At 40.0% G+C, this 12,566-nt stretch overlaps 1 protein-coding gene across 3 annotated transcripts in view; it reads right to left on the bottom strand.

Moving 5' to 3' along the window:
* The window catches only part of RPAP2 (RNA polymerase II associated protein 2), a 64,256-nt gene that overhangs the window by 51,357 nt on the left and 333 nt on the right, over window positions 1–12,566 (bottom strand). For all 3 annotated transcript variants that reach the window (XM_045028617.1, XM_045028615.1, XM_045028616.1), the window contains exons 2-6: window positions 10,252–10,297; window positions 7,884–7,998; window positions 6,244–6,342; window positions 4,530–4,595; window positions 546–634 (exon numbers count right to left, since the gene is read on the bottom strand). In XM_045028617.1, the coding sequence (XP_044884552.1) occupies window positions 546–634; window positions 4,530–4,595; window positions 6,244–6,342; window positions 7,884–7,998; window positions 10,252–10,297 (415 nt within the window). The remainder of the gene's footprint in view (window positions 1–545; window positions 635–4,529; window positions 4,596–6,243; window positions 6,343–7,883; window positions 7,999–10,251; window positions 10,298–12,566) is intronic.

The raw sequence follows: 12,566 nt of genomic DNA, 5'->3' as shown, positions 1-12,566 counted from the left end.
ACAAAATTACACACTTCCAAAATGCATGCTGCCTTTTTCCCCCATAGCTATTGCTTAAAAGAATGTGAAACTAGGATTTTGCCTAAGATGTAGTACTGCTATTTGTTGTAGTTCTATATTCTGTTTTCTGATGCACATTTTTTAAGGTCTGACTTCAAATCCAGTGTCAGTGCTATGTTAAGATTAGAACAACTCTTGTAATAGGATAAAATGAATTAATCCTATCTTTAGTATATTTTATAAAAATGCCTATTCCAATCTTAAGAAGGACTTTTTGAAGTTAATAGGAATAGTAGTTTCTCAGGACCTCTCCAGATCAGATTCTGAACAATTTTGTTAACTGGCATTTATATTGCCAGTAATGTCAATACGGTAAAATTACCATCTTGATTACATATACAACTTTTATAACACACACCTCATTAGCCTTTTATAGTTTTAGATTTTCTTCAGTTTCAGTATAACCATTTATTATTGTCTCACACCTAGTTGTACTGTACCTGAACTCAAATAGAACAAACAAAAAGAACAAGCGATCAAATTACCTTTCTTCTTCTCGCATCCACACTGGACTTTTAGGAATCTGAGCTTCAAAATATTTAGATGCTCTGTAACAAAAATTGCTGCAAAAACACTGGAAAAATATGATATTAAAGCATCTTTATTTTGGTTTAAATGGATAATCTTAATTTACATTATTAAGAACGTAGATAGTAGAATGCACATGTTTAAAGAGCCTATCACCAGTAAAGGCTTCTACCAAACTAAAACAAGTGCCTTGCCAAATTATCCATCATGCAAAAAACCTCAAAACAAAAACATGCTCCCCCAACCAAGCCCTTGCAACTTTATAGGTCTTCTCCTTGCACTTTTTTTTACATATTAAGCACCAACATTGTCCTTGACAATACACAGAAAAGTCAGACCTCTACAAAACATAGAGGAAAGCATGATCCTTGCCTCCAAGAACGTACTGCACAGTTTACAGATAGGCAGTACAATTCACATGCAAAAGTGGCTTTTTTATTTGTAATCTTGCCAGTGTTGAACTTTGAGCGAGCAATTGGCCAGCGATGTTATGCTAAATTGAGCACTCTTTATAGAAGTAAAAGGAATGCTATCTAAAAGAGAACTGACAATTCACAACTCTGTGAAGAACAAATGCTGGATTTGTGGATCTCATCCTCTGCTCCGTATCTCAAAACATGAAGTTCAAAGAATGCAGAATATAAGATTATACCTGCAATTCCTGCCACTTTATTTTCCTCTGCACCACAACACTTCCCCATCCCCATAAAGGTATAAGATTGAGGAATTAAATAAAATACTAAAGATTTTTAAAAGGCAGATGGAAGAACAGTTTAAGCAGTGAATGGACCTGGTTCTACAAGGTGGTTAGTGCTTCCTGTTGTAGTAGGAAGAGAGCGCGAAATATAAGCCCTTGTATCAAAGGCCTGAGCTAAAGTAATGGTTAAAACTTGCTAATATAAAGCGAAGTTAAATTGTGAGCAAGAGGCAGCCCCTGCTCACAGAATCTGGCAAGAACATGGCTGATACTGCAAAAACATACATTCCTACGTGTGTTAGGCATAAAAATATATAAGCAAACACATTCCAGAAAGATGGTACCAAATAGGGTTGCCAACTTTCTACTCACACAAAACCAAACACCCTTGCCCCGCCCCTCCTCCAAGGTCCTGCCCCCCCCATTCCATCCTTTCCCCCTCCCCCCAGTCGCTCGCTCTCCCCACTCTTACTCACTCATTTTCACTGGGCTGGCTCAGGAGGTTGGGTTGCGGGAGGGGATGAGGGCTCCAGCTGGAGGTGTGGGCTCCGGGTGGGGTTGGGGGCTTTAGGGTGTAGGAGGGTGCTCCAGGCTGGGGCTGAGGTTCAGAGGGGGATCGGGGTGGAGCAGGTGCGGGAGGGGGTCAAGGGTGCAGGCTCTGGGCGGTGCTTATCTCAAGCAGCTCCTGGAAGCAGAGGCATATCCTCCCTCTGGCTCCTACATGGAGGCATGGCTAGGTGGCTCTGCGCGCTGCCCTGTCCGCAGTTCCCGGCCAATGGGAGCTTCAGAGCCGGCACTGGGGGCAGGTACAGCGTGCGGAGCCCCCTGTCTGCCCCTATGTGTAGGAGCCAGAGGGGGGACATGCTGCTATTTCCAGGAGATGCGCAGAGCCGCGGCAGGCAGGAAACCTGCCTTAGCCCTGCTGTGCCGTCGACTGGACTTTTAACGGCCCAGTCAGTGGTGCTGACCGAAGCTGCCACGGTCCCTTTTCGACCAGGCGTTCCAGTCGAAAACTGTACACCTGGCAACCCTAGTACCAGAACACCCCGATACCAAACACATTCCCCAAAGAGAACAGGGGCACACTGACCCATCCTAAAGATAAGGTCAGGATGACAGCATGATGGATAGAGATGTTTTGATCGAACCAATATGTATACGGTAATGGGTGGCACCCAAATCCATCAAGGATAATACATAAATTTTAATACACAGATACAAATAAGTTATCTCAGAGGGAGTGTCTTTGGCTGGCCTAGGGGATAATGGAAAGTCCCACCATTAACTGAGCTAATCCATTGCAACAGGCATACATGTGTTAGTGTACCTGTAACCGCTGATCCAGGACATTAGGACCGTGCTTCATTAACAATAAACCTAACCAAGGCCTTCGCTACGACCTGAGTCTGTGGATTTATTGGGCAGTTTAATTGGAGCCTGTTGTACAGGCTGTCTGGCCAGGGTCAGTACAGCACGCAGAAAGAACACACACACGCAGCCAAACATCTGACCACTCCTGTAAGATGCAGCCACCAGATTCATAAATGATCCGGAAAAAAGTGTGAACAGTGAGGTGGCTAAATTTGCAGATGATACAAAATTACTCAAGATAGTTAAGTCCAAAGCAGACTGCAAAGACTTACAAAGGGAATCTCACTAACCTGGGTGACTGGACATCAAAATGGCCGATGAACTATATATTGATAAGCGCAAAATAATGCACATTGGAAAGCATAATCCCAATTATACATACAAAATTACAGGGTTTAAATAAGCTGTTACTACTCAAGAAAGATCTTGGAATCATCATGGATAATTCTCTGAAAACATCAACTCAATGTGAAGCAGCAGACAAAAAAGCTAATAGAGTGTTAGGAACAATTAGGAAAGGAATAGACAATAAAACAAAATATCATAATGTTACTATATATATCCAGCGTATGCCCACACCTTGAATACTGCATGCAGTTCTGGCCACCCCCATCTCAAAAAAAGATATATTAGAATTGGAAAAGGTACAGAGAAGAGCAACAAAAATGATTAGGGATATGCAAGGAAGGCTTAAAAGACTGGGACTGTCCATCTGAGAAAAAGAAACTACTAAGGGGGGATATGACAGAGGTCTATAAAATTATGAATAGTGTGGAGAAAGTCAATAAGGAAGTGTTATTTACCCCTTCATATAACACAAGAACCAGGAGTCACCCAATGAAATTAATGGGCAGCAGGTTTAAAACAAAAAGGAAGAATTTCTTCACGCAATGCAGTCAACCTGAAGAACTCATTGCCATGGGATACAGTGAAGGCCAAAATTATAACTAGCTTCAAAAAAGCATTAGATAAATTCATAGAAAATAAGACTGTCAATGGCTATTAGGCAAGATGATCAGGGAGACAACCCTATGCTCCAGGTGTCCTTCAACCTCCAACTGCCAGAAGCTGGGAGTGGATGACAGGGGATGGATCATTTGAAATTGCCCTGTTCTATTCATTCCCTCTGATGCATCTGGCACTGGCCACTGTCAGAAGACAGGATACAGGACTAGACGGATCACTGCTCTGACCCAGTATGGACATTATGTATGGAGAGAAAAGAGAGAAAAATCTTAGACCATATGATAGGCTGGAAGTGCTATTCTGCACAGATCCTGCTGGGAAATGCCAAGGGATTCACTACTGCAAACAGTTTATCAACTCTGTACCTAACATAAGGGAGCAGTTGCCTAGAAACAGGGTCTAAGTTGCAGAGTAATCAAAAAAGAACACTAGGAGTAGTCAAGCTCTTGGTGGGCTTAAGATGGAATTTGTGCTATGCTGTTAGTTTCTTTGTCAATAAAAATCCAGCTGTATGATGGGGATGAACTCTGACCCTATGAAAACTATGTAATCTTTGATTTGGAGGAGGCTGAGAAAGCCACCTGCTCACAAATGTATCTGCAATATATCAGTATTGTCAGATTTGAATTAACATGTAAATAAGATCTTTCTGTTGGAGTGCAACTGTCTGCACTGTGTTCCTTTTAAATATAAGCATGATATAGCATTTTCCTTTAAAAGGTAGGTAGCATCTAGAGACGGAGTGGTTATCTATTTTATACTCTACAGGTCTGTAAAACCCATTTTGCTAATAACAAAATGTATATTGGTGATTAAACAAGGTTTGGTAAGAAAGCCGTTGCAAAAATAAATGTAGGAGACTTAAGACAAAATTAGATACATGTTAGAGGAAGACTTGAAACCTTACCTTTCTTTCTGTAATATCATAAACTTTGTTTGTTTTTGTTGAAACTCTGTACTTCTGTTTTGGCACCTAAAAAGGAATATACTTACCAATGAGACCAGGATAATAACTTCAGATCAATCTTTTGTTTTAAACCACATGTTAAAAATTACAGTTACAAATTAGGTGACTGGAATATGTAAGCCAATGGAACTACCTGCAAGAGTAACATTACTCATGTGTAACTGTTGTATGGAGAGCTGCAGGAGGCCTCTGTGCTAGCTGTGAGTCCCGCACTCTAACTCCACACTGGTGAGGCTCCTATGAACCTGTCCTACAAGGCACGCCCTCTGATTACCACTGAGATGGCTCCACGGAGCAGATAAAATACCAGTAGTAGCCCAGGTAAATCTCTGTGGGGCCAGAGGAAGGACCATGTAAGAGATTTCCTCCCTTCTAACATGTAAGCCCGACTCAGTAGAGAGCTCTTTGCCGAGGTTAGGAAGGGGGACAATAGTGCTAAAGGTGTTTGACACTCCCCATCATGAGCATCCTCCACCCTGTATGAAGGTATCTGGTCATCTGTCATCAGTATTTAATTGAAGTATTTCAAACATGTAACAGAAATTGCATCCCCCCAAACCTCCACAAAATAGACTTTCTTGTATATTATAAAGCATAAGTTGGAACTAATGATTAGATGCAGTGCCCAATCTATTAAATTAGTAATATCCTTTAACATTTGATCTAGAAAATCTTATGCTAAATAGTGCTTTTATCCCATGGAAAAAGAGTCTTAGAAACATGTAAGACATAGATCTTTCACTTTAGTTTAAGGAGAACACAGATTATTTTTTCTTTTCCTGACTTATTTGCCATACTGGAGTTACTAAATTGTTAGTACTGTCATTAGACTTCAGTTGTACAACAGAGGCTAGTCCTATTTTGTATTATGATGTGACATTAATAGAGAGATTAAACTCCAGAAACAAGTAGATCTAAATGTCAGAGTCCAAATACCAATACCATGGAAATTTACTTACTTAAAGTGTCAAATTTAGGGATTGAGAGCATTAATGTTACTTTTTAAATCTAGGAAGTGTTATTTCCTACTTGTAATAGAAGCATTAAACGGATTTAACTAGTTACCTACTCTACTGCAGCTAGCATTACAACACAGTTTATGTAACTGTACTTCACACTCTAAAGTCTCATTTATGCTTCCTGTGGGTTTATGCAGATAGATCTATACCTCTGACATCGCTCTGAGTCCCCCCAATATAACCCCACAGTAGTGAGGTTCCTATGAAGCCATACTATCCAGACAAGTGACAAACAGTTCTAAAATGTATCCATGGGGAAATATTGTCTTTAAACATTATAAGCCTCTTTTCCCATAGAGATATGTGCTTTCACTGAAAAGAAAACACTAGGATGGGAAATAAACTTTTCCTGTTGCACAGCTGGAGTCATGAATCCATAATGTTTAATCCATAATATTCTTTGTTAGTTTACAAAGATGACAAAGGATTCAGTCATGCAGTAGTGATAGCCAAATAAGCAAATTCAATCTTTCCCCTTAATTAGAGAGATTTTAGGGGAGAGCAACACGCTCTTCACCTGGGAGTAACACAGAATGATTCCTGCTCATATGATTAGAATGACAAAGAGAGAATGGAAAAGATAAAGAAAGGCTCAAGAACTCTTACATCAAATTATTATTTAAAAAGGAACTTACATTTTTTAGCCTATTTCGACATAAGGGATAGCCACAGAGTTTGATGATAAAACGCTCCTCCACAGCATCCTTATAGTGAGATGGGGTAATAAAATTTCCCTAAAATCATTAGAAAATAATTCAACAGACTTACTTTAAAAGCATTCACTGTATCATAACTCTCAAAACTCAGAAGTACATGAATACTTAAGTTTGTTCATAAAAAAAATTAATAAAACCACTACTATTTAAAAAGCAGAAGTTAAAAGATTAAAAATGGTAATGGGGTAAGCACACATAGTAAGAGATGAGAGCAAGTGTACAGACAGTACTATTATATACATCTTATATTTTTACTTAGATAACTTTGTGATAACATTATTTCCACAGTTTCCCTCTCTATCAGTAAATGGCTAATATTCCCACTGTGTATATAGCTTAATTGACACTTTTTACATGGTATACATTATAAATCTAGTGACACTTTTCATGCTTTTACATTTATATTATTGTTTAAGTGATGAATACTGAGTAAAATAACTGAGCTTATGGCCCTGGGCACAATTTGAAGAAAAGGTACACCCAATATATGGATGTTTTTGGTAAGTCTGTCCAGCTAAATATTTTCCAAGAGTACCCAAGCCATGGTGCATACTTTGCCAACAATTTTCAGTGCCAAGTAGAAGAGAACTTGTTTTATAGAAGCTGAACACAGATTCAACTGCAAAAATGTTTGCCCAGATCTACTTAACATATACATGAGATAAAATATAATAAAGCATTTGTCAGGTATCTTCACAAGAGTGTTTCAGTTTAACACTTTCATGCTAATACCTGCAACATAATATATTCCCCATGGGACAGATTCTATATCCCTTACATCATGTTGAATAATACTATCTGTGACCTGGATCATATCATATCATATATATATGGATTCAGAGCAGGCCTTCTGCACATGGCTCTCTCTCCTACTGTGTGCAGAGGAAGCTCAGCCACATATTAAGTTCTGCAGGGCCAACTGGGAGTAGCCAGAAAAGATATACAACCCAGAGCTGTATTATCTTTTCTGCAGAGCCTCACCTAGGGCAACCACAACACGGGAAGTCCTTGCATTGCTCTAGTGAAGCTGTGGTGCCAGGGAAGTCATATGGGGCAAAGGGCGGTACCATGGGGCCTTTCTGTAAAGCCCCTTCCCACAGAGGAGATGATCTGCTCCTAACTTTTTACACCACACTCATCAATCTGGAATCCATGAGCCACTAAAGGCAGTGGAACTACTCACCTAAGTAAGCAATACTCATCATGAGTAAGGCTGGCAAAACCAGGCCTTTAAAAACAAGACATACATATTTTTACAGTGGAAATATTAAAAGCAAGAACAGAGGAGGGTACATTAGCACTGAAAGAGAAACAGGATATCAAATTTGTTACAAGAATTAAAAAACGTTAAGAACATAAGAATGGCAATACTGGGTCAGACCAAAGGTCCATCTAGCTCAGTATCCTGTCTTTCGACAGTGGCCAATACCAGGTGCCTCAGAAGGAACAAACAGAACAGGTAACCATCAAGTGATCTACCCCGTCGCCCATTCCCAGCTTCTGGCAAACAGAGGCTAAGGACACAAATTTGTATAAGAACTTGCAAAAGAAACACGTACGCAATTCACAAGGAACTCTTCTGTAATATCTTCCTCCAATAGCTGTTCAACAACACGCAGAGCTTTTTTCTCATATTCAAACTTCTTTCTAATAGCAGCCTCAAGTGCTGCCCTCCTACAATAGAGTAAATATTGAATTACATAGACACCACTTTACCATACACAATTCTATCAAACATATCTTTTGTCTCTCTCGTATACGAAGTGTAGCATTTTAATGATCTGGTATGCATTTTGCTACAATGACCTCACACAGCAATGTATTCCACTTAGACTAGAATTTTGTGGCAACCAGGAACCATTAAGTGAGTTTTCCAAACTTGGTATGGCATTCTGCCCACCAAGTTCTTGGAGAAGTATCCAGGCCTTCTCCCACAGGCAGCCTGAACAAACTTTATTGGAGAAAACAGTTAATTTGGGAAATAAATACATCATTGCAACAGGATTAATATGTAACTCTGAACCAGTATCCAAGTAAAAGGCAAAAGATTTAGTAAATGAAGCACAACATCCAGGAGTCAAGACTGTAAGAAAAGCAGCATGTAAATATTTTCCCACACGTACTCTGGTTAGTGGGTGACATTTTTCTTTTAATAGCAAAAAACTTTCATGCCTTTAGGTGGAACAGAGACTGGAATGGAACCCAAGATTCCCAAGTCTCACTATTCCTCTGCTGTCAGCAAATATCCGTGAAGCTCAACGGCACATCATGCATCTCATCCCCCTCTAGTGTCTGAACCATGTTGAGGATGACAACATACTGCTCCTACCAATTATTCCATTAGCTCAAGAGACAGATGTCTGTGCTATACATCTAAAGATTGCAACCAGCCATGGCAGAGTTCTGTTTTGTTTTTAATAATTTCAATGGATAATATGAATGTGTATTTTTAAGCATCTTTTTCTCGATTTTTACAGATTTAAATTTTCACAGTTGCACAAAATGATGAGTTTTAACATTTTTTTCTATTTTTATCTATTTCAATGTTCACAAGCATGGGAAATTATGGAGGTCAGACAAGAGGGGGAGTAAGACAATAATTATTTAATGACAACAGATGCTGAGATTAAAAAAGTTAAAACTTTATAACCATTAAAACACAAACTGTATATTTTGACATGTGATGTTGACAAAGTGAATAACCTTAAAGCAAATTCAAATAAGCTCTCAAGCACCATTTTTCTTACTTTGCCTATCCATAAATTTCAGTCATAATCAATTGAAATATTTTTTTTTGCTGGTTTGCATGTGTATGGTGAAATCAGTGTTTACCAACAAAAATCCAAGTCTAGTTATAATCTTGCTGCTGGAAGTTCCACATGATGGAACTTGTTTTTTTCAGTTTGCTTTCTTTAAAAAACCTAGGAAATAACACACAAAAAGCTAAATTAAAAGAATGTTAATTCTTGATTGAAAAGTCAAGCTCTCAAAAGTTAAGAAATGCTAGAATTGAGGTTGCCTGTATAAAACCTAATCGTGTGTTCCTCACTTTCTGGGTGACTGACTTGAGACCCAGGGGTCTGATCTGCATAAGCACTGAGCAGTGACAGCTACAACTGAAGTCAATGTAAGCTGTGCTTTGAACATATATTGTACTATATAATGCTAAGTACTCTAAAAATGCCCTAGGAATCTCAAAATGGGCAACTCAAAATTCATGGATACTTTCGTCCTTAACTCTGTGTCTCATTTTCCCATCTGCAAAATGGAGATAATAATACCTTCTCTGAGCTAAAGGGTGTTGTGAAAATAAATTGTTCGTGAAACATTCAGATACTTCAGTGATGAGCACCACATAAAAGCCCATGAGGAAGTAAGAATTCTGTAATCAGAGCAAGATTTGAATAGTGTGCAGTAAATAATGCCTGAGATCACACACCAAACAATGAGGAAAAAACAAAATATTTAATGGGGTTTCTCATTACGTAAGCACTGTCCAGCCTGTGCACTGAATAAGGCAGAGGTGCTGTGGAAAAAAATAGCAAGTAATTGTGTAATTAAAGACTGTAATCATACAAGCAAAGAGGTCAAATTAAGATTGCAGACAGCTCTAATACTGGCATTTCCTACCTTCTGAATGATTGACTATGCAACATTTAGCACTCTTAAGTTTGTGAATGTAATTAATTGTTACCTTAGGATAAGGTGGGCATATGATAATTCAAGACAAATCTGCGGGGTTGCTTAAAGCATCTTACAGTGCTGAATAGCGGACAAACTTGCTAAATATTATCAGAATGGTAGGTATCTCCTATACATAGCTTTTGAAGTTTCTGAAAAAGCACAAAGACATTCTGTAAAGAGGAGAGAACTCTAAAGTAAAGTAAACAATTGCTATTACTGTATAACATTTGTTAGATATCATACCTTTGTGCTACATCTTCATTTTTCAAAATACTTGATTGTTTATTTCCTAGTAATAAAATAATATATAAATCAATGTACCTTTTAACTTTCAAAATAACAAAACATCCACTTGAGGCCATTTATGTATGGAAACGTATGAGCCACAAGGAAGACATATTTGCACACAAGCCAAACCATAAGCAACTGCTTGGAAACCTGTGCTTCTGGGGGTCTAAATGGATAGCTGCAGCAGTTTTTAGCTAAATACTCAGCAGCAAGCCCAAATAATAAGTTGGCACACTATCTACTGGGGAACTACAGGACAGGGAGGAATAAATCATTTTAGTCCCATACATCATCCAAAAAAACAAGTTAAGGGGATACTATCAACTGGGAATGGTGGTGTCACATTTCTGCCTGAAGATTTTGTACCAACTGTATTTCCCAGGGATTCTTCCATAACATTTCCCACCATTGTAATTCCAGTGGTGATAGCAACTGCGGAAATACTAATGTAGAGAAGGCACTGGCTGCCACCATTTTTTCTGCCCCCTTATGTTGGCTGAATCTGCACTGAACAGGTGAAATAATATGACCCCCGAATCTGCAACAAGTGCCACATGCAGACACCTACACCTTTGTGGAACACTGCTGACTTTAACAGTGGTTTGACCTATACTAGCTCCTCTTTCCTAACCCATTGCTAGGTCAAGTGGCAGAAGGTGTAGGAAATTTTAGATAAATTCTTAGTGTAGATGCAACCTACGTTTCCTGTAACTAAAAAAAGTTTTAGAACCAAGCCCCCCAAAAGACCCAACCCCTCTCCAATATCTTTATGCCTCCCCAGCTTGTCTTCTTTGTGCAGCTAATAGTACTTGACACAAAGCAATTTTACTGTTTCCCTTGTAGTCAGTCACTCCTTTTTGAAACCAAACTTCTATACAGAAAGAGGAGCAGAAAAGAATTATGTAAAAAAGGGGAGATTTGTTTTTTTAACACTTAACACTTTTTCAAAACATGCCACTTAAATTATCAGAAAATAGGCTTGTTTTATTTGATTAGTTTCAAACAACTTAGGTTGACACCATCCTTAATGGTGCTGCACAATGGGGTCCTCACATGGAAGAAAGCGAAAGTAAAACCTGCAACCAACAAGCCACATCCCTAAAGGAACAAAGCATGTGACTCTCGTGGATGCTGGTGCATGTGGCCTAATGCCAAGTGCCTTTACATCAACATTGTCCAACGTCCCCTCTTCCCTGGGATGCAGACACCCCCCTTCTGCCAAGCTTCGCTAACAATGAGACATGGAAATTTCCGCCATGGCCCATGATTAGTGCCCTATCAAATTCACGGTCCATTAGGGTAAATTTTATGGTCATAGGATTTTTAAAAATTGAAATGTCATGATTTCAAATATTTAAATCTGAAATGTCATGGTGTTATAACTGTAGGGGTCCTGACTCAAAAGGAGATTATGGGGGGTTTTAAGGTTATTTCAGGGGGGTTATGGTATTGCCACCCTTACTTCTGCGCTGCTGGTGGCAGCACTGCCTTCAGAATTGGGCTGCTGGAAAGTAATGGCTGCTGGCCAGGAGCCCAGCTCTAAAGCCAGTGCTGCCACCAGCAGCAGTGCAGAAGCAAGGATGGCATGGTATGGCATTGCCAGTCTTACTTCAGCACTGCTGCCTGCAGAGCTGGGCCCTGGGTCAGCAGCTGCCGCTCTCTGGCTGCCCAGCTCTGAAGGCAGCGCAGAAGTAAGGGTGGCAATACCACAACCCCTCAACAATAATTTTGCGATCACCCCCAGTTTGAGAAAGGCTGGTCTCTCCTGTGAAATCTGTATAGTATAGGGTAAAACCAGATTTCACAGTCCATGGCACGTTTTTATTTGGTAGTCCCTAGCCATGATATAGTTAGAGGATAACACCATGGCCAGGGCACATCACACCACCAGGCCAGATGTGGGGATGGCCATGCCAGAGGGCTGGGGCCAGGGCCAGGGCCCGGGCCAGCCACAGAGCCCCCCCCAGTGCTGGTGCTGGTACTCTGGGAGCCCTAGGGTGACCAGATTCCCGATTTTATAGGAACAAACCCGATTTTGGGGCTTTTTTCTTATATAGGCTTCTATTACCCCCCACCCCCATCCCGATTTTTCACACTTGCTGTCTGGTCACTCTAGGGAGTGGAATATTTTTGCCCCCCTCAACACATACTAATAAGGGGGGGGGGCTTGAGCTGCTTAGGACCCTACACAATTGCTCAATCTGCTTATGCCAACCCCTAACACACACACACCCCTCCGCTAGGACGGATTGGGTCAGTCCCTTGCGCTG

Source organism: Mauremys mutica, chromosome 8, assembly GCF_020497125.1.
Source record: "Mauremys mutica isolate MM-2020 ecotype Southern chromosome 8, ASM2049712v1, whole genome shotgun sequence".
In the NCBI taxonomy this organism is placed as follows: Eukaryota; Metazoa; Chordata; order Testudines; family Geoemydidae; genus Mauremys; species Mauremys mutica.
The sequence above is the reverse complement of the archived record's forward strand: the minus strand, read 5'-3'. Positions and strand labels throughout refer to the sequence as shown.